The 23625-nt window shown below is 47.9% G+C and overlaps 1 protein-coding gene across 5 annotated transcripts in view; it reads left to right on the plus strand.

The window, feature by feature from the left end:
- Ogdh (oxoglutarate dehydrogenase) overlaps positions 1-23625 on the plus strand; it is a 72148-nt gene that overhangs the window by 32811 nt on the left and 15712 nt on the right. For 2 of the 5 annotated variants that reach the window (XM_010624930.2, XM_010624929.2), the window contains exons 4-10: positions 1463-1553; positions 6607-6651; positions 15239-15354; positions 18775-18929; positions 19141-19287; positions 19696-19786; positions 19993-20172. In XM_010624930.2, the coding sequence (XP_010623232.1) occupies positions 1463-1553; positions 6607-6651; positions 15239-15354; positions 18775-18929; positions 19141-19287; positions 19696-19786; positions 19993-20172 (825 nt within the window). Of the gene's footprint in view, positions 1-1462; positions 1554-1684; positions 1788-6606; positions 6652-15238; positions 15355-18774; positions 18930-19140; positions 19288-19695; positions 19787-19992; positions 20173-23625 lie in introns of all 5 variants that reach the window. The other 3 variants (XM_033764918.1, XM_010624932.2, XM_010624931.3) reach the window with 3 other exon arrangements.

Consider the following 23625-nt stretch of genomic DNA (forward strand, 5'->3'; position numbering starts at 1 on the left):
GCACTTACAGGGCAGGTGGTGAAAATCCCTGGCCCTCATTTTTTTTTTTTTTTTTAATTTACAGAAAGGTTTGTAGGGAGGGAAACCAAGCCAGTACCTCGGCATTGAGGTCCACTGCTGACCACCTACAGGGTGCATTGGCAGGGAGGAGCAGAGCTGTGGGGCAGGTTGGTACCCCCTTCTCAGTTGCTAACTGAATACCAGAAGAAATCTAAAGCATTTAGAAACACCAGAAGCAGGGAAAGGGCAGCCAAGCCTGCAGAGTGAGGATGAAGGGCAGGGACCTCTCCCAAAGGATCCAGGTAGTAGCCTGCTACCACAGGCCTGTCGCAAGGAGCCTTGCTTGGTCTGTGTCCTTCCTTTGAGCACAGCACCCAGGGGTCTTCCAGCATGTTTGCTTCTTGTTGGGGAGCACCCAGAATCAAGGCCTTAAAACTCAATCTGCTTGCAGTCTCCAGGAAGAGCCATGAAGCAAAGCAAGCCTGGTGTGCCTCCCTCCTAGGTGTTCCCGTGGGTGGGAGTGGGGCCACCCTGATGCCCTTGCAAGGCTGCAGAGCAGCAACTAGGGACCTATGCCCCAGGCTCTTTTCTGCCTCATGCCTGTTTTATGGCCTGGCCGTGCCTGCTGCACATAGGGCTGTGATGTGAGACGTCTAACAGGGCAGCACAAGAAGGACCAGGGGTCCCTATGGCCAAGGTACCACCCACTGTGCGCCTCTCTCTGGGTGAGGAGTGTGCTCACCTTCCACCCTGAGCCCAGGCACAGCTGGCCTCAGTCATTCTTTCACCTGACTTTATAGTGACTTCTCAGTACTGTTAGCATATCCACAACCCAAAGAAACTAAAATAGAAAAGGGATTTTGTTTTCTCCTTTTTTTGTTTTTTTCTTTTTTTGTGGTGCTGAGGATCAAACCCTGGGCCTTATACCTCACATGCAAGGCAAGTGCTTTGTCACCGAGTCACATCCCTGGCCCTTCCTTGTGTCATTTGAACAATTCAGGTCAAGTCCTGTGAGCCTGTGTGGTGGTAGACTTCTGTGCTGGCCTCCTATATGTGGCCTGAGAGCCAGAGCCCTCACTCCCTGGGGGTGTGCCAAGGCTTAGTTGACGCCTTGCAAGCCACAGCTGGGGCCAGGCCTGACTTGTGTGCTAAAGGGGCTCCCTGTGCAGTAAGAGTTCCCCAGCACATGTCACTTTCAGCGGGCCCCAGGAAACTACATGGAGCCCAAGACAGATTCTTACCCACTCTCCGGGTCTATCATAACCTGAGATGTTTATAAAAGTGTGTTTATGCACAGTAGTGCTTTTAAGATAAACGGGTCCAAGGCAGACTTGTAAACCTGCTCTTGACACACGGGTTCACAGTGCCAGGTTCCTCTCTGGGGAAGATTTGCATGAGTGTGACTCTTACCTCCCCCAGCTCAGCAGACCTGCTTAATGACTCGCTTGTGTTGTTATTCCAGGTCAGGGGTCACCACATTGCAAAACTTGATCCTCTCGGCATTAGTTGTGTAAATTTTGATGATGCTCCGGTAACTGTTTCTTCAAACGTGGGTGAGAATGAATCTGTAAATGCTAATTTTAATGTAATTTTGCTTTTTTTTTTTTTTTTTTTACCCTTCCCTCTTTTTTTTCTCCTGTCCTTTTGTGTGTGTCCTTCCCTCTCATCGTTGGCCCACTCATAGATACGAGGGCACCATGTAGCACAGCTGGACCCCCTGGGGATTTTGGATGCTGATCTGGACTCCTCCGTGCCCGCTGACATTATCTCATCCACAGACAAACTTGGTGAGGGTCTGAGAGCAGTCAGCTGCATTGCTTGAGCTCCTCTTGCTGTGCCACAGCCTTTGGTAGCCAAGACGTCCATGCAGGAAGGAAAGGCTCTTAAGTTTCCTTTGTTCTGATCACTTGAAATTTATCAGTAATGAAGCATTAGTGTGTTTGGGCCCTGTTGTTTTTATCCCACTTTTTCAGCCAGATTGTCCAAGTCTCAATCTGGAAAGTAAAATTTTCAATGGGAAGGTGTGTAGCACAGAGAGAAACTGGCCCCCGCAGGACAGGGGAATGGGAAGCTGCTCCAGAGAAAGCTCTTCTGGCTCTGACTTTCCATATCCTAAAGTACAACAGGGCCTGCCTGTGGCTGGAGGCTGCTCCTGTCCCTAAGGGGCAAATTGTAGAACAGAGCATGTAGTTTGGGCTTCCTGATTCACAAATGGTGGTGATCACACTGAGGAAACTTTGGACATTATTCCTGCGGCGTCAGGAGGCCAGGGCCTTCAGAAGTGCATGTGTGGAGCACAGGGGTTTTGGTCACAGTGGCCAGAAGATAGGCCCGCCACACCCCAGCCTCCTCTCGAGGCAAACGGGTATGAGGCTGGCACTCCTGCAGTCGCTTCCAGAGTTAATCTGCTTATGTCACCATGCTGCTAACCCGTACTAAAGAAATGACAGCGTAACTAATTGTGAAATGCCAGGGCTTCACACAGGCGCTGTGCATGCCAATGACATTGATGATCACCTTGCTAATATTGCTCTTGGGGAGAGGGAATATTAGCTTCCTCAAAGGCACTTTTGGGGAAGGCTGCAGAGAAATGATCCCTGCAGATGTGTGCTAAGTTGTAACTTGGGGTCAGACATTAATTGGGTAAAGTTAGACCTTAAACAGTATTGATTCTGGAGCTGATGTTAGCTGTTTGTAATTGCTCTTTAGTCTTGATTTCAGAGAAACTCTTGAACAATACAGGGTTTTTTCTACATTGTCCCAGCCTGTTAGCAGGTTTAAGGAGTGAATAGGAAAAATACAAACTTTTTCTTCTGCCCTCACACTCCAACGATCAGCCCAAAGGTGTCCTCCAAAGGGGTGGGGAGCCCCTTACCCCACCCTGCAAGCAAGCAGCCACTTGTCCAGCACTAGTTCTGGCTGGGCAGCCATAAGTTGCCATTCCTGCAACACCCTTCTCAGGTTTAGTTAATTTGCTAGAGCAGCTCAGACAACTCAGGGAATTTTCTCAGCTTATTATAATGGATGTTTTACTGGATACAAATAAATAGCCATGTGAAGAGGTACATAGGGCAAGGACTTGGAAAGGTTCTGAGCACAAGGATTTTCATCTGCACAGTTGGAGTGCACTGTTGCCCACTGGCCAGTCCTCCTTCCTCTGAGCTTCCACATGGCCTGCTACTCAGAAGCTCATTGAAGCCCCTCGTGAGGGTGGCATGGGCATGCCCATGTAGAACTGCCTATCAGCAGTGATCTGGTCCTCACGGATGGAGTGGGGGCACCCAGCAAGGCCTGTCGAGATTCTTCAGCATTTCTTCCTCGTGGGTACTGACCCCATCTGAAGTGGGCATCCCATCACCTATCATGGTTAAGTCAGAGATTGTCTTTATGGTCAATTCCAAAGCAGAAAGATGAAGACTAGTGTTTCTATGACCTGCCTTGAGAAAGGAGAATTCTAGTTACTCTGTGGCCTGCCCTGGAGAGGGAATTGGGTGGGAGGAACCAGGACAAAACCAAATATTTGTATCATACTACCCCAGGACGAACAGAGACCCATGGAATCTTACTGAGTAGGGCCAGTTCCAACTGAAGACTGGTCCTGAGTGGAACCTTGCTGTGTTCAGTTATGAGAGTTTTGTGTTCTCAACAAGTGTGGGTCCCGAGAGTCTTGGAGCCCCTTTCCTGCACTCACTGTGCAGTGTAGAAGAAAGAAACCCTTACTCCCTGACCCAGCGCAGTGCAGCTGGTGGCCCGGCTCCTCACACCCCTCTCTCACTTGCTGTCCCAGTGTGCAGTGACTGCTTGCACAGCCTTCTTGACTGGCAGCGTCCCCTCCTGTGCTCAGCAGAGGAGTGTGTCACACAGTCTTGGTGAAATATTCGTTTTCCCTACACAGCAAAACATTTCTGGTGGTGGTGGTTTGCTGTACTGGGGATTGAACCCAGGGCCTGTAAGTGCTCTATCACTGAGCTGAAGCCCCTGTTCCCCCGAGACGGCCTGGCTAAGTCACCCAGGCTGGGCTTGACCTTGCAGTCCTCCTGTCTTGGCCTCTCAAGTGGCTGGGATGACAGGCAGGTGCTGCATTGCACCGCAAAGCATTTGCACCAGAGAGGAGTGGGTGAAGGTTGGCTCTCTTCTCTGCCCAAACCCACATCATCCCAGCTCCTCTATCCCCTTACATTATACGGTGGGCCACATCAGAGCAGGGACCCTCCAGGGGAAGAAATCCTCCCATCTCCCGGGGCCACACATTTGGTGTGTAGGAGGTGTCATGGGGCCATGCTGCTGTATGTGTGACTGTGCATGGGAAATATGGGGTCACAGGTTGGGGTACCAGGATAAGGATTACTGTATACTGCAAAGTGACAGGTTTGGAGTGCTGTCATGCATAGAAGGGTCTGGACCGTGAGTCCAGAGTTCATTGCCATCTTGCCAGGCTGCTTGATTCGATTGACTGGTGTACTAGATATGTCCTGTGGGGTTCCTTTTGGGCTTTTGTCGCAGGTCCCTCCCTTTCCCAGTTGAGGGAGTGGTGGCATCTTGTTCCCATTAATTTGTGCCTCAGTTTTCTCTTTGAACTGTGGTGTTAGATCCCCACTTAAAAATGCTATCCTCTGTGGTTCCTATACAAATACTGTAGTGACTTTTCACAGATTTGCCTCACTGGGAGATTTTTTTTTCAATGTGAGATTTAAGCATCATTAAAAGACAATCCAAGGGTGGGGGGAGAAAAAAGAGAATCCAAGATAAGTGTGAGGGAAACAAAACTTCCACCTGCTACTAGTGTTTGCAAACTACTAGTAAAAGTTTTAGATAATGAACTTGAATTGAGTAGTTAAAAAGTTGATTGGAAATGTGTCCGGAAGTGTGGGAGGATTTCAGCTTCTTCAGTGAGTCACTTGTTGGGTCTGTGTCACTAAAGCCCAGTGAGTAACACAGTGTTTCCCTACATCCTCCTGACCTGGGCTCTCTGGTTTCCTCCTTGGGGACCAAGAAGAGTGAGCTAAACATACAGTTGATTTCTAATCAGCTTCCTAATTTCAGAGTGGTCAGAGCTCATTAGCAGATGGGCCCTGCTGTGTGCAGTGTGGTGAGCCTCTTGGCACCTGGGGAGGTACCAGCTGAGCCTGGCCTTTAAGAGGGTTTTTTACAGATACCTGGGAACCTTTAAGACCATCATAGCAGCTTCCGGTGTCACCTCCTGCCTCTTGTTGGCTGTGCTTTAATGTGTCATGACCATGTGCGCTGTGGCAGTGTCCCCCGCACATGCCTGTGAGCCTTGAGTAATTGCTAGAAACACTCGAGAACCCGGGTCCTAGGGAGATCATGTGCTTTCTGTAATTGAAAACTAAAGTACCTTCCAGTTTTCTTTTCACTCTCCTCTTTGGTTTGTGTCTTTTGTTTGCTTTTTATTTTAAATATATAAAGAAAGTGCAGGTAGAAATAAGTGTCCCTACACCCAGTACCCAGAATGTAACATCTTCCCAGATAGCCTTCAGTTGTTAACAGGGATGAGTACTTTGGTTTCATCTGAGGCCTCCCTGGTGCTCCATGTGGACTCGTGCCTGGAGCCAGTGCTCTGGGGACTGCTGAGCATGCTCTCCTGCTTTACCTTGAAGTCTGGAGGAGAGTAGTGTCTTCATCCTCGCCTTAGCCGAGCATCAACGCTTTGTGCAGGTCTTAGGTGCTCTGTGTCTTCATGAGCCATTGGACACTATCTTGGCTGTATGCCCCTGACCCCAGGGTAAGGGCAGAGCTTTGCCCAGCGTGCCTTATACTGGGGAATGGGTCTGTCCCTTGGACTCTCCTGAGTCAGGACTCAAATTGCCACAGTGAAAAGAAACTGGCTTTTCTCATGCCCGGGGCAAGGGTATCTGCAGTGACAGTGACCACAGTTCTGACTGCTCCCCACTCAGTCCTCTGTGTGCCTCTGCACCACCTGCCTCCTGACCCTGTCCTTCAGACCAGGCGTCCAGAACAGGTCTGGAGCCAGTTCTTTGTGTCCACATGAATGTTTTGGTCTTCATTAGTGGCCAGGAGAGCGCCTGTGTTGGGCAGCAGCACGTGGTGAATGCACAGCATGAGGAGGCTGCAGAACTCTGCCCAGCTGTGGCAAGGGTTCTTGGGATGCTTCAGCTTCCAAGCTCGTGTGGTGTCCCATTTTGCGGTCTTTGAGGAAAGCCAAGGACCCTCCTTTCATTCATTGGCATCCAGAGTACACTAGCTGCCCTGTGCATTAGGCTTTTTCATTTTCTTTTCCTCAGTCTTCTATCTCACAGTTGTTTAGATTGGGTATTTACGACCACCCAGGAGAGCGCTGTTGTCACTCAGTCTGTGGAGGCTGTGAGGAGATCAAACAATGCCTGATGCCTCCATCCTCCCCAGTCACCTCACTCCAGCTGTTCTATGAACACGTCCATATCCCCAACACTGCTGTCCTTGACCATCCCCTGCCCTTCGCCCATCCTGTCTCCCCAGTGTGTGTCCATGTCCCGTGTCTGTGCTGCCTGTTTCTGTGGTGGTGCCCTAGGGTTCTGGGCCTACGTTTTGAACTAACCTGTCTTTTTCCTTCTGCGCTCACCCACGCTACCCTACCCTGCCTCTCAGATCTTGCAGTTTTCAAGGAACGACTTCGAATGCTTACAGTAGGAGGTATGAAAATAATGAGCCCTTTCTTTCTGGAGTCCAAGGACTTCATTTGACTAGGATGTGCAGCTTTTCCTAGCATGTGATTTTGGGAAAGTTGACACAACTCTGTCAGTGTTTACAAGTTTGTTATTTGTTTGCAAATCCACTTCCCCCTTTATGTAGCTATTAACCAACATGTGGTGCTGTGTTTCCTTGTCCTTCCATTTCAGCCTGTGTCATGAGGGGCGCTTTTGGCTCCCTTGTGCCTCGCAGTCCATGCACTTAGCCTTTCCTGACCAGCATAGTTCACTGCCAGCTCCTGCTGCAGCCAGCCGGGGCCTGAGGCCACATTAGCTCTGCATGGTGGCTTCTCCTGCCCTCTACACTGTGCTATGGCTTTGGCTATACTCTGGATTCTTCCAGGTTGTGCTGCCTGAGCATTCTGGATAAGATTTCCACAGTGTCCCATGTCAGAAAACCAACTGAAATATTAATAACAATATGTCCAGGAGCTTCATGATCCTTGGTTTGGGCAACACTCTTGAGGAATCCAGAGTCAAGGTACTGGGGCCGTTGCCTACTGTCATCTCTCCTCACCCCTAGAAGCCAGTTTTTTCACTCCAGGCTTCCCTTCAGACACTCTCTTGCTCCTGTCTTAACTCAAAGGATATGCAAGGCTCAGCTTTGTGTGTATGGTCCTGGGATGGAACCCAGGCTTCACTCATGCTAGGCAGCTCTCTACCACTGAGCTACACCCACAGCCCTTTTTTACTTTGAGGCAGGATCTCCTTAAACTGCCTAAGCTGGACTTGATGGTGTAATCCTCCTGCCTCAGCCTCTGAAGTAGTTGGGATTCCAGGTGTGCACCACAGTGGCTAGTAGGACTACATTTTAGTTAGACTTTTCATACACAGATAGTTGTAGTGTCATGCGCAGTTGTAAGCACCAACAGAGCCACCTTGTGCCCTTGAGCAGGTTTCCCAGTGTGCTGATTTATAAATCACCATGCATATCACACGAGGCAGCAGGCCACAGTCAGAACGCAGAAGCCTTCCCTGCCACCCACGCACCAGGCTTGGCCCCAGCAGCCACTGTGTGTCATCTGTGTTTGTAGTTTCGTCATTTCAGGAGTGCTGTATAAATGAATCATAGTGTAGCCTTGGGGATTGGCATCTTCCAGCCAGTGTCCTATTCTAGAGCCCATCCAGGTGGTTGGTGTGCGTGGCTGTCCCTTCCATCTCTGTGAGTGCTCAGGGCAGGGATGCCGGTGTGGAAAGCTCACAGGGTATTGTACAGAGCAAGACTTTTTTTTTGTTTTTGTTTTTGGTGCCTGGGATTGAACTTGGGACCTTGCACTCACTTATGAGGTAGGCAGGGCACTACTGAGCTAAATCCTGGGCACAGCGCAAGTTTGTTGTTGTTGTTTTTTGGTACTGGGGATCAAACTCGGGTCCTTGTGCTTGCAAAGCAGGCTCTGGAACCACTGAGCCAAATCCCTGGACCTTGTTTTATGTTTTTGAGACAGGGTCTCACTATATAGTAGAGACTGACTTGGAACTCACTATGTAGCCAAGGCTGGTCTTGAACTCTCAGTAATCCTCCTGCCTCAGCCTCCTGAGTGCTGGGATTACAGGCATGCGCCACCACACCTGGCTAGAGCAAGTTTTTAATTTAGGTGACAGATTGTTTATCAGTTTTCCTCTATGGATCATATCTGGTATCAAGTCTATCTCTGAACCCTGAATCCCAAAGATTTTCTCATATGTATTTTTCTGAAAGTTTCACAGTTCTGTGTTATAGATTAAGTCTGTGACAGGGTATAGGCTTTGGGTCAAGATTCTTATATTAATGTTTGCTTACTGGAGCCTGATTGCTGTGGCAACATTAGCTGAAAAGTCTTGACTTTCTTCATTGAGTGGCTTTTGACCTTTCAAAGTCAGTGAGACTTTTTGTATGGATCTGTTGTAGGGGTTTCCATTTTCCTCTACTCTTATCTGTTCTTCCACCCATACTGCACTATCTTAATTATTGCGGCTACTGAACTTTCATTTTCTGTTTTCAAAATTGTTTTGACTATTCTAGGGCCTTTCTCTTTCCTTATAAATTTTAGAGTGCGTCTGTGTGTACATAAAGTCTTCCTAACATTTTGATAGGAATTGTGTTAACCGTAGTTGTATTTAGGGAAAATTGAGAAGAATTCCTTCTGTTCTGTTTTCTGGAAGAGTATAATATTGTTCATTCTTTAAACATTTGATAGGACCGGGGATTTAGCTCAGTCGTTCCACATTCCACCGCCTGCCTTGAAAGTGCAAGGTCCTGAGTTCAATCCCCAGTACCCCCCCCCAAAAAAAAACCCAAACCAAAACAAATAAACAAAAAACATTTGGTAGAATTTTCCAGCAAAATCATCTGGCAATAGCTGGGCATTGTGGTGCATGCCTGTAACCCCAGCCTGTAATCCTCAGGAGGCTGAGGCAGAAGGATCTCTGCAAGTTTGAGACCAGCCTGGGCTATGTAGTGAGTTCCAGGTCAGTCTCAACTACATAGTGAGATCCTGTCTCATCCCCCCCACCAAGTCATCTGGCAATTTCTTTTTTGGGAACTTTTAATTTATGAATTGAATTTCCCTACTAGTCACAGGACTATTCAAGTTCTTTAATATTAGGTGAGTAGTGATAATTCATGTTCTTCTAAAATGCTTCATTTCAGCTAAGTTAATGAATATATATGTAGAGTTCATAGCATCCTTATTGTTTTTTCTTTTTGTTTTTGTTTTTGTTTTTTGTCTCTGGAGACATCTTATTTCATTCCTGTATTAGTAAATTGTGTCTTCTCTTTTTCTTTGTAAGTCCTGCAAGGGGTTTGTCAGTGTTACTCATCCTTTCAGTGAGCCAGCACCTTGTTTCCTTGGTTTTTCACTGTAGTTTCTCTTTTTTTCAGTTTCGTTGATTTCTGCTCTATATTAGTTCCTTTCTTCTGCTTGTTAGGTTTTGTTTTATGAATTTCAGTCTTCTCTCAGGTCTTTGGGATAGGAACTTCCATGACTGATTAAAGACTTCTTTTCTGATGTGTGCACTTAACTACTGTAAAATTCAGCTGGGTGTGGTAGTGCACACCTGTAATCCCAACATTTGGACAGGCTGAGGAGGAGGATCGCTGAAAGTTTGAGGCCAGCCTTGGCTACATAAGGAGACCCTGTCCCGAAACAAATAACAGCCAAACTTCCCTTTCAGTACTCCTTTAACTGTTTCATCATCTTACATATACTGTGTTTTTATTCAGTTTGGTGGGAGTTGTTTTGTTTTGTTTTTGAGACAGGATCTCGCTGTATAATTCAGGCTGGCCTTGAACTCATTGTGTAGCCCAGGCTGACACTGCACTCCAGGCCATCCTCCTGCCTCAGCCTCCCAGGTGCTGGGATTCAGTGTATTTTTTTGTATCCTTTGATACTTCATGTTTGATCTTTGGATTATTTAAAGTGCACTGTTTAGTTTTCAAGAGTTGGAGGTTTTCTTGTTGTTTCCATTATTGATTTTTAGTTTGACTTCTTTGTGGCTGGAGAATATATCCCATATAATTTCAATTCTGCTAAATTTCTGGAGGTTTTTTTTTACCCCCTTGTTCTAAACAGGCCATTGTATTGACTATCTTAGTATGAATTCCGTGACCATGTGGAAAGAATACTGCTGTCTGATCTTGTTGGTTGATGGTTGTTAGATTCTCTTATGTCCTCACCAGTTTTCTCTAGTTTTTCAGTCGTTTGTTGAGAGATACTGAAGTTTCCAACTATAAATGTGGGTTTTTTTTGTTTTGTTTTGCTTTTTTGTTTTTGGCAGTACTGGGGATTGAACCAGGGGCTTTGCACTGAGCTTCATCCCCAGCACTTTATTTTTTTGAGACAGGGTCTTACTAAATCTCTTTAAGTTGCCCAGGCCCAGCTTGAATTTGCAAATCCTCCTGCCTCAGCCTCCCAGAGTTCTGGGATTACAGGCATGCTCCATCAGGCCTGGTTTAAATGTGGGTTTTCTGTTTCTCCTTTCAGTCTTACCAGTTTCTCTTTCACATATTTTATAGCTCTTATTTGACACATGCACTTTTAGGATTGCTATACCTTCTTGGTCGATTGATTCTTTTATCATAATGTTCTCTTCTGTCTCTGATAATTTTTTTTTTAACTCTGAAGAAGTCCACCTTATCTGATACTAATACATCTTGGTTTGTTTGATTAATGTTTGTATATTTTTCCATTCTTATTATCTTCAACCTGACTATGTCACATGTGAATTTCCTACAATAAGCGTATAGTTGAAAAATCTACTCTGCCAATTCTGTCTTCTATTTGGTGTATTTAGATTATTTATAATTTTGATGTTAGTGTTTAAGTCTGTCGTCTTATAGTCTGTTTATTTTTGTATCTTTTTATTTCCTGCCCTATGAATTTGTGTGTGTGTGTGTGTGTGTGTGTATACAGAAACATTTTTGTGTATACAGAACTCAGGACCTCATGCTTGCCAGTCAGACACTGTTGCCCTTTGGATTGTTATATTTTTAAAATTCCATTCTATTATATGCAGTGTTTTTTGTTTTGTTTGTTTTTGTTTTTGAGCATGTCTATAGCTCTTTAGTTGTGCCAATGGTTACATTATACAGAAATAATTTCTTACATTCTATGGTGTCATCATTTTACCACGTCACGTGCAGAAACTTTTCCTCCTTTCTGTCTCTTTACCTTCTTCCATTTATTTATATTTGTCTTAAGCATTTCTTCTGTAATTATTCTACAGTGATACATGTTTTGCTTCAGCCACCAAGCATATTTAACAGGCCCAAGAAAAAAAGGAGTGTGTTTTTTTCTGTTCAAAGAATTTCCTTTGGGGAAAAAAATTTTTCCTTTGTGCTTTTTGTAGTGCTGGGGATTGAACTGAGGGCCTTCATATTGAGCTACATCTCCAGCCCGTTTTTTTTTTTTTTTTTTTTTTTTTTTTTTTTTTTTAATACATTGAGACAGTCTTGCTAAGTGCCTCAGTGCCCAGGCAGGGCTCCTCCTTCCTCACTGTCCCAGAGTCTTGGGGTCACATGTGTGCACCACCAAACCTGGCATCCTTAACCATTTTTTTTTAATCATTGAGTTTATTGGTACATTTTAGGTATACAGTACAGTTACATTCATCATTGGGATCTTGTACCTTTATATGACAGGTCTTGGTTCTCATTTTTTCCCCATATCCCTGCCCTCCCTTCGCCCCCTCCACCCTTCCCTATTTACAAAAGCTTTGCTTCCATATTTTAATTTTCTCATATTTTTTCTTTTCCCTTATTTCCTACTTCCCCTACACCTTTAGCCCTTTTCTGCACACTTGCTTAAGTCTTTTCCGTAGAAGCCACTCTGTTGGGTTTCTGTTGAAGTAGGGAGAGACTCTGCAGCTTTTTCTTCCTGTCCAAACCTCTCTTGCCAACATGGTGTTCCTGTCCCACTCAGTGCGAGTTGGGGCAGTGGACCCCTCTGCTGGTCACCTGTCAGCTCTGACTCAGCAGTGTCTGGTAGACTGTTGCTGACCTGGAAACAAGTTGTGTCTCTACAAAGAAGAAAAACAGTTCACTTTCTACTTAATGTGTACCTTTGATTTCATTTTTTATAGTGAAAATAAGAATCTGTACTTCTTTTCACTTCACTTGGCCATTCTGGTTTCAAAGGATAAGCTATAAGCTCTGTGTTTTTCTGTACTAATGTGTTGCTTATTTTTGTACAATGAGTAAAATTTGAGGTATTTTGCAAGAAAAATAAAAAGTTTAAGGCTTTTGCCATATATGAAATCTTTTATTATAGTGTCACATGTCCCTGAGGTTCCATTCACTCTGCCCCATCTTCTCCTTGGGCTGATTAGTTTCTTTTCCTCCATCTTGAGATTCACCAATTCTCTTATCCCTCAAGCCTGTCATTGAGCTGATCTTTTCTTTTCTTTTTTTTTTTTTTCATTTCTATTCTATTCTTTATATCATCCGTTTTACTGAGGCTTTCTACTCTGTGACTTGATTATTTTGTTGCTGTCATGTCTAATCAGTCACTTAAGTCATTTTGTAATGGCACCATTAAAATCGTAGGTAATTACAACATCTGTGTCACTGTGATGTTGCTGTCTGTTGACTATCTCTTGTCATTTCATCTGAGATATTCCTAATTCTCCTTAGGAGTGATTTTTTTGTTTTTAATTGAAACTGAAAGTAGCGTCATGACAACTGGGCCTCGGGATCTGATTTAAACTTTGAGCCACAGCAGACCTCCTCCTCCAGACCTGCTCTGGAGGAGGGCACCTCCCTATTCCGGCAGCTGGGTGTGGGCTGGTGTGTTGCCTCCCAAAGAAGGGGAGTCTTGGGCTCCCTGTTGGGCCTTTTCTGAAACCTTGGGGTGGGGCACAGGCTGGCTGGGGTTGCAGTGTTGCCTGTGGTTCCTGGCTGCTATAGCACAGTACTTAGCTAAAAGTTTTCTACCTTACTTGGCTGTACTCCTTTTCATGGTACTTGGATAGAAACTGGCTTTTGTGTGATGTTTGTTATCTGCTGCTTTTTTTGCTCCAGGTCCTAGGATATTGGAGCAGAGGGAACCCTGAGGTCTCCTTGGCTGCTGTGTTTTCTTTCCACCTTCAGGGGCTTATATCATATTTATTTTCTTTTCTCTTTTTGGTAGTACTAGGGATTGAACCCAGGGCTTTCACATTGATATTTTTTATTTTTTATTTTGAGACAGTCTTGCTAGGTTGCCCAAATTAGGCTTGAACTTGTGGTCCTTTCCCTCCAACTTCCTGAGTGCTGGGATTACTGGTTGTGTGCACCATCATGCCCAGCATGTGTTTGCTTTCATGTATCATCTAGGGTTTTTGTTTGTACTTGTTGAGGAAACATGAAGAGAATTTGTGTCCTCAGCCTTTGCAGTGGGGCATCTGTGTGTTTAATTTCTGGGGCTCAGTGTGTTTGAGTGGAGGTGTCACTGTGAGTCCAGTCTAGGATGCTGAGAGGGCACAGCAAACACAGTTCTCATCTGAAGTCTGAGATGAGAACCTCCTCTGATTGATTTCATAGTCAAATTTCTCAACAAAATGTGCACTATTGGATGGATGCTCTGGTCCCATAATCTGCTCCAGGCCTGAGTTTTTAAATCAGCTAGGAAAAATTTCTCAAAAATGACTGTTTTTCCTCCACTCATGCTATTGGCCTGTGTGTGTGTCCCTCCTCATACTGCAAACTGCAGAGCCACGTGGTTGGTAGAGAACCAGGAGGAGACAGATGGACTCCGATGAGCCACTGCTGCTATCACCATTCTCCAGGTGAAGAGGCCAGAGTTGCTTTTGTTTTACTAAAACAGAAAGGGCTCGATAAACTTAGTTTGATTTTAAGATTTTAAAACTGTGCTAATGCATTAGATACAGAAAGGTGGTAGCTCCCAACCAGCTTGAATCAGAATCACCTGAGATCCCTGGATCACCCAAGACCACTCACATCTGTCTGGGGTTGAAGCCTGGAAATGAGCATTTTCACAAATCCCAGAGACTCGAGTCCACGGTTGTTAGCAAACTCCTGTGTTAAAATCCTGTACTAGCCAGGCGTGGTGGCGCAAGTTTGTAATCCCAGCACTTGGGAGGCTGAGGCAACTACGTAGTTGAGACCCTGTCTCAACTGCCCCCCCAAATCCTGTACCAGTGTCGGGTTCTAACCCTCATTTGGCTAGGCGACGAGGACTTCTAGGTGGATGTCGAGACTCCAGGTTGCTTGCTTCCTGCTTCACTTCATCCCTGGAGCCTGAGGGAATTCGGCTGTGTGCCGGTGACTCACACTGCTGTTTGCCCTACCAGGTCTGTAGATTGTTTCAGAGTGAGCACCAGGCTGGAAAAAGAACCTGCCTTCTTTACTCACGACTTGGTGATGGAACAGGCAAACCGTGCAGTTCTAGAAAGTCCTTCCTCGATGGCTGGTCTTTGTGAGCTTAGAGTGTACTTTCCACGGAGGAGACAAGGCGTTCTCTCCCCTGACTGAGCAGCAGGGTTGGTGGGGTCTCCTAGGCGAGGAGGCTTGGCCTTAACTCCAGGCCTCTATTTCCCCTCCTAGGCTGCCTGTGTGGGCCCTGCACCGCTCACAGTGGCTGTTTCTCCCTCACTTAGTCCCAGCGCTTGGTCAGCACAGACCCACATGATTGTTATGTGACTCGTATCGATCTGCTCTTCTCTATCAACTCCTCACTTCCTGCTCTGATTTCCTTCTTAACTGTTCATTTGCTGTTTGATTGACTTACAAAGTGCCTTCTCACAGCCTCCTCTTCCCACCCCAAAATTGGTTTTTATCTTTGGGATCTTGAAATAAATTGTCTCAAAATTATAAATAATTGGTGCACTGGACTAATACATGCGTAATAGGAGCTTTATTCTGGTTTACCTATGACACCCAGTAATGGTCTCAGCTCCCATTTGTTGCGAAAATTTCTGACTATAAGATATTTTTGTATATGTCAGGGGCTTTTTTATACATTTTTTTTTCTTTCTGCTCCCCTGGGGCATCCCTTCCCCTCCCTGTAAACTGCGGTCCCTGCCTGGCTGTGTCCTCCCTCGCCGCCTGCCTGCAGGGTTCTATGGCCTCGACGAGTCGGACCTGGACAAAGTCTTCCATCTGCCCACTACCACCTTCATTGGGGGACAGGAGTCAGCGCTGCCTCTGCGGGAGATCATCCGTCGCCTAGAGGTAGGAATGTGACAGTGTCTGGAAAAATCTAGCAGATTTCAGCCAGGTGTAGAAAACGAAAATCACTGCAAGTTCAGGCAAGCCTGGGCTACACGGAGTTCAAGGCCAGCCTGAACTACACAAGTGAGACCTTCTTTTAAAAAAAAAAAGTAAGGAAGCCGGGCGTGGTGGCCCATGCCTGTAATCCCAGCACTTGGGAGGCTGAGGCAGGAGGATCACTGTGAGTTCGAGACCAACCTGGGCTACATAGTGAGTTCCAAGGCAGTCTCAACTACATAGTGAGACCCTGTCTCAAAAAACCAAAAAAAAGGGCTGGGGATTTAGCTCAGCGGTTCGGTGGCCTGACTTGCAAGCGCAAGGACCTGAGTTCGATCCCCGGTACCAAAAAGAAAAAAAAAAAAAAAACCCAAAAAAAGTGAGGACCAGGGATTTAGCTCAGTGGTTCTGCCACCTGCCTTGCAAGTGCAAGGACCCAAGTTCAATCCCTGGTACCAAAACAATAATAAATAAATAAATAAATAAATAATAAATGTATTTATTTATTTAAAAAAAGTGAAAAACTAGCAGATTTATCAGGAGTTTGCATTAGTAGGATGCCCTCAAGACTAGGTTTATTTTTTTCTTGTCCTATATTTTTTTTAAATGTAAGTGTAAGTATGTTTTTGTGATTAGCCAGAGAGAAAAAAAAATTCTGTGTTGTCAATTCCTGGAGTTTATTTCAGATGCATGTAGCTCTCTGGAGAGTTGCCTCCACCTGGGGGACAGGCCTGGAGCCAGTTGCTCCCCATGTGCACAGGTCCCAAGGCAGTAGGTGCTGGCTCTTGCTGCCCTTTCCCTCTCCCTCCATTTCTCTCATCCTCAGTTTTCTTTGTCTCTCGTTTCTGGACTTTGTAAATATATAGCCTGCCAGGAGCTCCTTATAACATGTTATAGACAGCAGCTGAATCTGGCTTGTGTCCAACTTGTGCCTTCTAGCTTGGACAAGTCGTCACCTCTCTGTTCACTCCAGCCTTTATGGGAGGCTCACTGCAGTGCCCGTCCCAGAAGGCAGGATGGGTTTGAGGGGGCCCATGCTCAGTGTTAGCTGTGACTTAGTGCTACTAACTGATTTGGATCCCATCAGTGGATCTGATGGCCCAACAAGCCCAGGTTGCACCTCAGTGGGCTCCCCATGGGTCCTATCCTGGCTGGACATCAGTCAGCCTGAGTCCTCAAAGCAGAATCCTCCCACCACCCTGGGCTTCCCCGCTGCGTTGGTGAGTTGGTGTGGTTTCAGATTTCTTGTGAGAGTTTGCATAGTTGGCTGCGAGTGGCCTGCAAGTTTTGGGCAATGGATGGAGCACTCTGCTTGGAGCTGCCTCATTCCTATCCTTCCTCAATTTAGGGTTCTGTGAGAGACCACACCTGTGTGCTAGCCTCAGGAGTGGGTGGCCAGGGTTCTGGGTCCTTCCTGTCCCCTCTGCACCACTGTCTCTATGCCAGCAGTGCTCTCTGGTCCTATCCTCTTCAGCACAGGAGCCACAAGCCACCTGGAACTGGGACTATTGAGCACTTGAAATGTGCCAAATGTCTGAGTAACATTTAATGCTGAAAAGATAATATGTTTGATATAGTGGCTCAAATAAGACAAGAAAACTTATTTTACCTGATTCTAGTAGGAAAACATAAATTACTAAGGCTTAAGTGTATCATGAAATTGTAAGCAGCTCATATCATATTTCTGCTGGCTGGTGCTGATCTGAAATTCTGCCATCCATACCCCACAGGCAGCATCCCATATAGCCTAGTCCTCCTCCAAGGGGTCCTGTCCCCAGGTAACTTGGCCACCCTTGTTTCCCACCCTCTGTCAGGTGTCTCTCATGTCGATCTCATACTGTCAGGATGACAGCCAAATGAAAGCTGTGTACACCAAGAGCCCCTCACTTCCCAGGAGTCTGGGCATGCTGTCTGGTCAGAAAGCTTGCCTGAGGACACCGCCCCAGAGAAGCCATGCGGTGCCCTTCTCCCAGCATCCTTTAGCACCTTCTTCCCAGGCACAGAATTGGGTGGGATGGGAGTGGTGACTGCCTCTGGATTAGGTATTGCTGAGTGTGGAGTCCCTCTGATTCCCACAGCAATCACAGGCTGCCCTCCTCTCTGCCCAGCCAGTGTCTGGACCCAGAAGGCCACAGCTTGGGGCACAGACATGCATATGACCTCACCATGGGCTGGTGGTAGGGTGGTTCTAGGTTTTGGGGTGGGTGTGGTGTAGTCTAGCAAGACTGAAGCTCTCAGTCCCATGACATACTACTCATCTTGCAGCTGTTGAGAAAAGGAGAGGAGAAGCTATGAAACAGCTCCCAAACTTGCTGCCCTTTGCTCCTGGGGATTGAGCTAAGAGCAGGGAAGGAAACATGACTCATTGGTCAGAAACTGCACCCACATGTTAATGGCTAAGTGATACTGATAGGTTGGGGAGAAATTGGTTTTTTAGCCTGACAGTTTCCTCTGAGCTTTAATTCTTCACTAATGGAAATCACACCTGCTGGGCTTAAAAGGGACTAAGGCGGGGCCTGAGCAGCACTCCATGCTGTCCTGCTGCCTCTGCCAGGGCAGATGCAGCAGTGACTGAGGGGAGAGTCCTCCCTCACTGGAGCAGACAGGGAGCTGCTCGCTGGTGTCTGCTCACATGGGCCCTGGGTCTGTGGGACAGTGACATTCGTAGAGAAAGGCACAGGGACTGAGGAAGGGCTGAGGGCCTCTGTAGGAACCCTGGACATAGGCAGCTAAGATGCATTTCCCAGACCCTGTCTCCTCTTCTCTACTCTCCTTCCCCTCCAGCCCGCCCTTCCCAGGGGCTCCTGCTTCTACAGAGCTGACTGCTGCCTCCTCTCCCACATGTCACCACACAGTTGTGGTTTGGGACATGTCGGGTCTGTTCCAGACCTGCTCCTCATTGTATGTGCAGTCACGTGCCTGTTTAAGCCTACAGTTTCTGAGGAGGAGTGTGGTCTGAAAGAGTGGATGTTGAAAACCTTAGTCTTTATAAATGGCCATTAAACCCATGGCAGCACATGTGTGTCTGTTCCGGTGCCGGCACAGGTGTCACTGTGAGTACAGTCGGCCTTTCCTGGGGACATGGCCAGTCTCCCCTGCCCCAAGGATAATGAATTGGTAGAACTAAGTGCTTCCTTGGCCTGACCCTGACAGACCTGAGAGATTCTCAGTGTGCAGTAACACAGGTGCCTAGCACTGGCCCCACTCAGCTCTGCTTTCTCAGAGCTTGGCTCAGATTAGTTGGAGATGGAAATTGCACCGCTTCAGCCAGCTGGCCTGCTTCAGCATTCTTTGGCAGGGGAGGGGGACAGTTGGCTGCTACCAGCTCATCAGATGCAGTTCGTGTCCATCAGTGATCCTTGTATCCCCTGTGTGGCGGGACAGGTAGCCTACTGCCAGCACATTGGAGTGGAGTTCATGTTCATTAATGACTTGGAGCAGTGCCAATGGATCCGGCACAAGTTCGAGACCCCTGGGATCATGCAGTTCACCAATGAGGAAAAACGGACCTTGCTGGCCAGGCTCGTGCGGTCCACCAGGTAAGGGACTGGCTAGGACCACAGATCTCACTCTCAGGTGATCTGTGGTCGTCAGTGGGGTACAGTCCTTGATGCGGCCACAGCCACCTGCCTGTGGGAAGATGGAGTGGTGAGCAGAGGCAGCCTCCGAAGCACCTTCTCGTCACCTAGGAAAATCTGACATTAGGAGGACAGGGGTATTGCTCCTTAAGGTTCTTGATTCCCTACCCAGGTTTGAGGACTTCCTGCAGCGGAAGTGGTCCTCTGAGAAGCGCTTTGGTCTAGAAGGCTGTGAGGTGCTGATCCCTGCACTCAAGACCATCATCGACAAGTCCAGTGAGAACGGAATAGACTATGTGATCATGGGGATGCCACACAGGTGGGTGTGGTGTGCAGGCATGCAGGGGTGGGGTTCACCAGCTGTGGGAAGGATGACCAGAGTCCCCCTTCTGTGTGGCTGGCCCACGCCACATGTGGTTCAGAATGGTATTTGGCTTGGTGTTAAGTTTTCTAAAGATCAAATGCAGTTTGATCTAAAGAGTCAAACCCTTGCCAGGGTCTGACTCGGAGCCCAGGCTGTTCTGATGCTGGGGCAGAAACGGGGTGGGCAGTGGTATGTGTGCACTTCCTACCCAGTGGTCTTGCATGCCTGCCATGCAGTGCCCACCTTGGCTCTGGGTCACAGCTGGTCCTGAGCCACAAGCCAAGGGGGAGCCCATCTTGGGTAAGAGCAGGCGTATGGAGCATCTATGCCCTGAGGATCTACTCACCTCGCCCTGTGTCCCAGGGGACGGCTCAACGTGCTCGCGAATGTCATCAGGAAGGAGCTGGAGCAGATTTTCTGTCAGTTTGATTCAAAGCTGGAGGCAGCAGATGAGGTGAGATGAGGCCTCTGTGTGGGCCTGTCTCCTGTGCTAGCCTCTGAGAACAGCTGGTGCCTCTACCCAGCAGCCCACCCCCTTCCCGTGGACTTCTTGTGCCCTGGGCAGGTGACCTTGGGGAAGGGCTGATGCCCCTCCTCCCACAGTGGGACGTGGGAAGTGAGCATTTCTTGCCAGCACCAGACTCACTCTTTGCACTGCAGGGCTCCGGAGACATGAAGTACCACCTGGGCATGTATCACCGCAGGATCAACCGCGTGACAGACAGGAACATCACCCTGTCCTTGGTGGCAAACCCATCCCACTTGGAAGCTGCTGACCCTGTGGTGATGGGCAAGACCAAGGCCGAGCAGTTCTACTGTGGAGATACTGAGGGGAAGAAGGTGAGGCCCCAGAGAGGCCTGTGAGACTAAACCCTGCAGTTCAGGGCTCCACACACAGCTCCACCAGGCCCAGGGCATGTCTCAGGCGACATGCTTTTGGGGTTTCAAACTTCTCTACCTGCCACATTGATGGTATATGCCTATAATCCCAGCGCTCTGGAAGTTTGAAGAAGGAGGTTCATAAATTGGAGTCCAGCCTGGGCAAATAGTAACTTAGCAAGACATTGTCTCAAAATATATATACAGGCCGGGCATGGTGGCGCATGCCTGTAATCCCAGCATTCGGGAGGCTGAGGCAGGAGGATCGCTGTGAGTTCGAGACCAGCCTGAGCTACATAGTGAGTTCCAGGTCAGTCTCAAATACATAGTGAGACCCTGTCTCAGGGGGAAAAAAAAATACACACACACACACACACACACAAACATATGGGGGTGCATGTGTGCGGGGCATGTGTATGTGTATGTAAATATATGTATCATTATATATTAGATATAAATATATCTATTAAACCAACTGAAAGGGTAGCAGTAGTAAAGTAGTCCCATGTGCAGACAGGCTTTCTCCTAAGTTGTAATCACTAGAACTAGAAGGGGAGTAGATTCATGTTTCCACACCTGCGGGGGAGCTGGTCAGCTACCCTTGGTGGACAGGGATGCTTTCATGGAACAGAGGGAATCTGCAAGGTCTGAGTAAGCCTGAAGGAAAAAGGGCAGGACTGGGGGACATCAGAAGAGAGTCTGCTGGGTTTGAGGCAGAAGCCCACTTCAGAGGCAGGCAGTCCCAAGGGTGGCTGGGGTGTTGCCGTGGCACTCTTGAGTGTGACACAGTGCTGACTAATGCTGGCCAGTCTGCACATGGAGAAACTCTCAGCAGATTGTAACCACTTGCCCTTTCTTAACCTTAAGTAGAATTCTGTTCACAACAAAGTCTAGTTTTTATTATGTAAGGATGGCCTAAGCCAGCACTGCAGTCCCAGCACTCAGGAGGCTGAGGCAGGATGTTCACCATAAGTTTGAGGCCAGCCAGGCTTGGACCACAAGGCAGTTACTCCTTGGGAGGGAGGGCAGGTCTTTGGTGGAATTGGTCAGCTTACTAGGTTGTGCAGTTTAAAATACTGTGAATCTGCTTGGTGGCATAAGAGGAGGAGACAGAGCAGGCCAACTTGGCTTTGGGAGCCAGAAGTGATTCCTCATTGAGGACACTTGCTGTCCCAGGAGCAGAGCTTAACTCCACAGCCTCACACTAGGCTTGGGTGGTGCCACAGAAACTCCAGGTAGTCACAGAGGCCCCAGCTCTGTTAGGCGACATGCAGCCCCCATGTCCACATACAACACGAGTGAGTGGGAGGGCTTATGCTAGGAGAGACCACATGGGGGTGCCCAGTGCCCCCTAAGGTTTCCCTGACCTTTGCTAGTACTGGGGTCAAGTGGTAGAACTCAATTCGGAGAGCTTTGGTGACTTACAAAACCCACTGGACCAATCCTTGCTTACAACACTGGAAACGTCCTGAAAAGTAATGCACTGATAGAGGAGGTAGCAGAGGATATTTAAAACTGCTGCACATGGCTACACAAGGCCATCCTTTGGTCAGCTGTTAGGACAGGGAGGCCAGCTAGTAAGTACCCTCTCGCTTGCAGATGTGCATGTAGAGTGAGTCTCCAGCCCTGTGTGGTAGAGAGTGGTCCTGGCCACCCTCAGCCCGGAGGCTGCCAGCAATCTCCTGCCCCACCTCTTCATCTTGCCCCAGGCCCTCGAACATCCTCTGGGGTTCAGCCTGCCTGTTTTCCTTGCTGCTTCCAAACCCTCAGGGAATTATTTGATTTTTGCTAAATCTTAGCACTCAAGAAGCTGGCATGCATGTTGCTTAACCTCAGTGTTGATGAAAAGTTATGTACTGTCTCCCAGAGCCTTGTGCACAATCAGGAAACACCTGATTTGACTCATGCAATGTGGCCCAGGGGACAAGTGTGCACAGAAGCAATTGCGCAGTGCAGCGGTGCAACCTCCAGACCCAGGCAAGTCTGTGCCTGTGCGTGGGGTTGCGGCACCAGCTACATCAGTGCTCTGTGATATCACAGAGAGTCTGGCTCCAGGTGCCCCTGCTGCAGTAGAGACTGGTGGAAATCCTGTGCAGGAGGAAGCTGTGTGGGGATCGAGAGAAAATGAAACGGCCGTGACTTAACTCCAGCCACTCTTGATCCCAGCAAGACAAGAATCCAGGCATTGTGGCAGAGCTGCACACCCCTCCAGGGCCCCCAAGCAAACTGGACACTGTGTCCTTTGTCCAGCTGTCTTTTGAGCATCCTTCACAGCCAAGAGGCAGGACATGTGCTGTCTTGTTTTTAAAAATTGTTGAAAAGCGAGTCCTAGACCTTCCCTTGCTGGCAAGAGGACTTGGCACAGGATTGAGGACCCAGGTGATGATGAAAACTTGGGAGGTGCAGGTCTGCAGGCCCAGAGGCAGCATAGCACAAGGGGTCGTGTCACATGTCACCTTGCTGGCCAGACACCCATGGAGATGTTTCTGTAAAGGCATTCTTGAGATGAGAGTCACATTTGAATCCGAGGACTTTGAGGAAAGCAGGTGAACCCCCACCTGTAGGTGGACCTCACAAGCTCAGTTAAAAGCCTGCAAAAGAAAACTGAGATCTCCAGGGTAGAAGGAATTTGCCTTTAGACAGCTGCCAGACTCATCCTGTATCCTGAGCTCCTCCCTGCCTGTACCTCTCCATCCTGCATGTCCTGCAGTGTGAACGTGCTGGCTGGGTCCCACCCTCTGGAGAACTGTGGCTAGAACAGGCTAGGAGAGGCGGAGACTGCCAATCCAAGGAGCTGGGGCTGGGGTACACTGAGTTCATGGGAAGTGCTGCAGGCAGTGCGAGTGAAGGGCCTAGCAGTTGGAGGGGAAGTTGACAGGTGGAAGGAGGCAGCTGAGCAAAAAATGTTGGATTGGAATTGGGAGGATAAGTCTGAACTCAGTTTTATTTTACAGATACCCATAGATACAGAAATAAACCATGTGTGCACCTACCTTTTCCAGCTCTGTGCTCACAGGCAGGTGACACAGCATACAGAAACTGGTCCTAAGTCCCCTCCCTGCCTGAGGAACTGGGCCAGGCCAGAGCAGCACAGCAGGGTGTGCCCAGAATGCCATTTGCCCTGAGCAGGCAGCTCCAGTGCTGCTGTTACATACAAGCTGTCAAGTCACACAGGAGCCCTGGGCACAGATTAATACAAATGAGTAAATGGAGGCGGAGGGAAGCCGTTCTGCAGAGAATCCCAGCTTCTAAGTGTAGACATGATAGAAGTTAGCTGTTGCCATCTGTCCTCACCTGAGGAGCAGGCTCAGGTGTGTAGCTGATGCTGCTGAGGCTGGGGTGGAGATTTGGGGTGGAACAGGTAACAGTCTCCTCCCAAAACAGACTAAGAAGATGGTTTCTAAGGGGAACACA

The sequence above is a fragment of the Fukomys damarensis genome, unplaced genomic scaffold, assembly GCF_012274545.1.
Source record: "Fukomys damarensis isolate Sample0158 unplaced genomic scaffold, DMR_v1.0_HiC HiC_scaffold_17, whole genome shotgun sequence".
Lineage (NCBI taxonomy): Eukaryota > Metazoa > Chordata > Mammalia > Rodentia > Bathyergidae > Fukomys > Fukomys damarensis.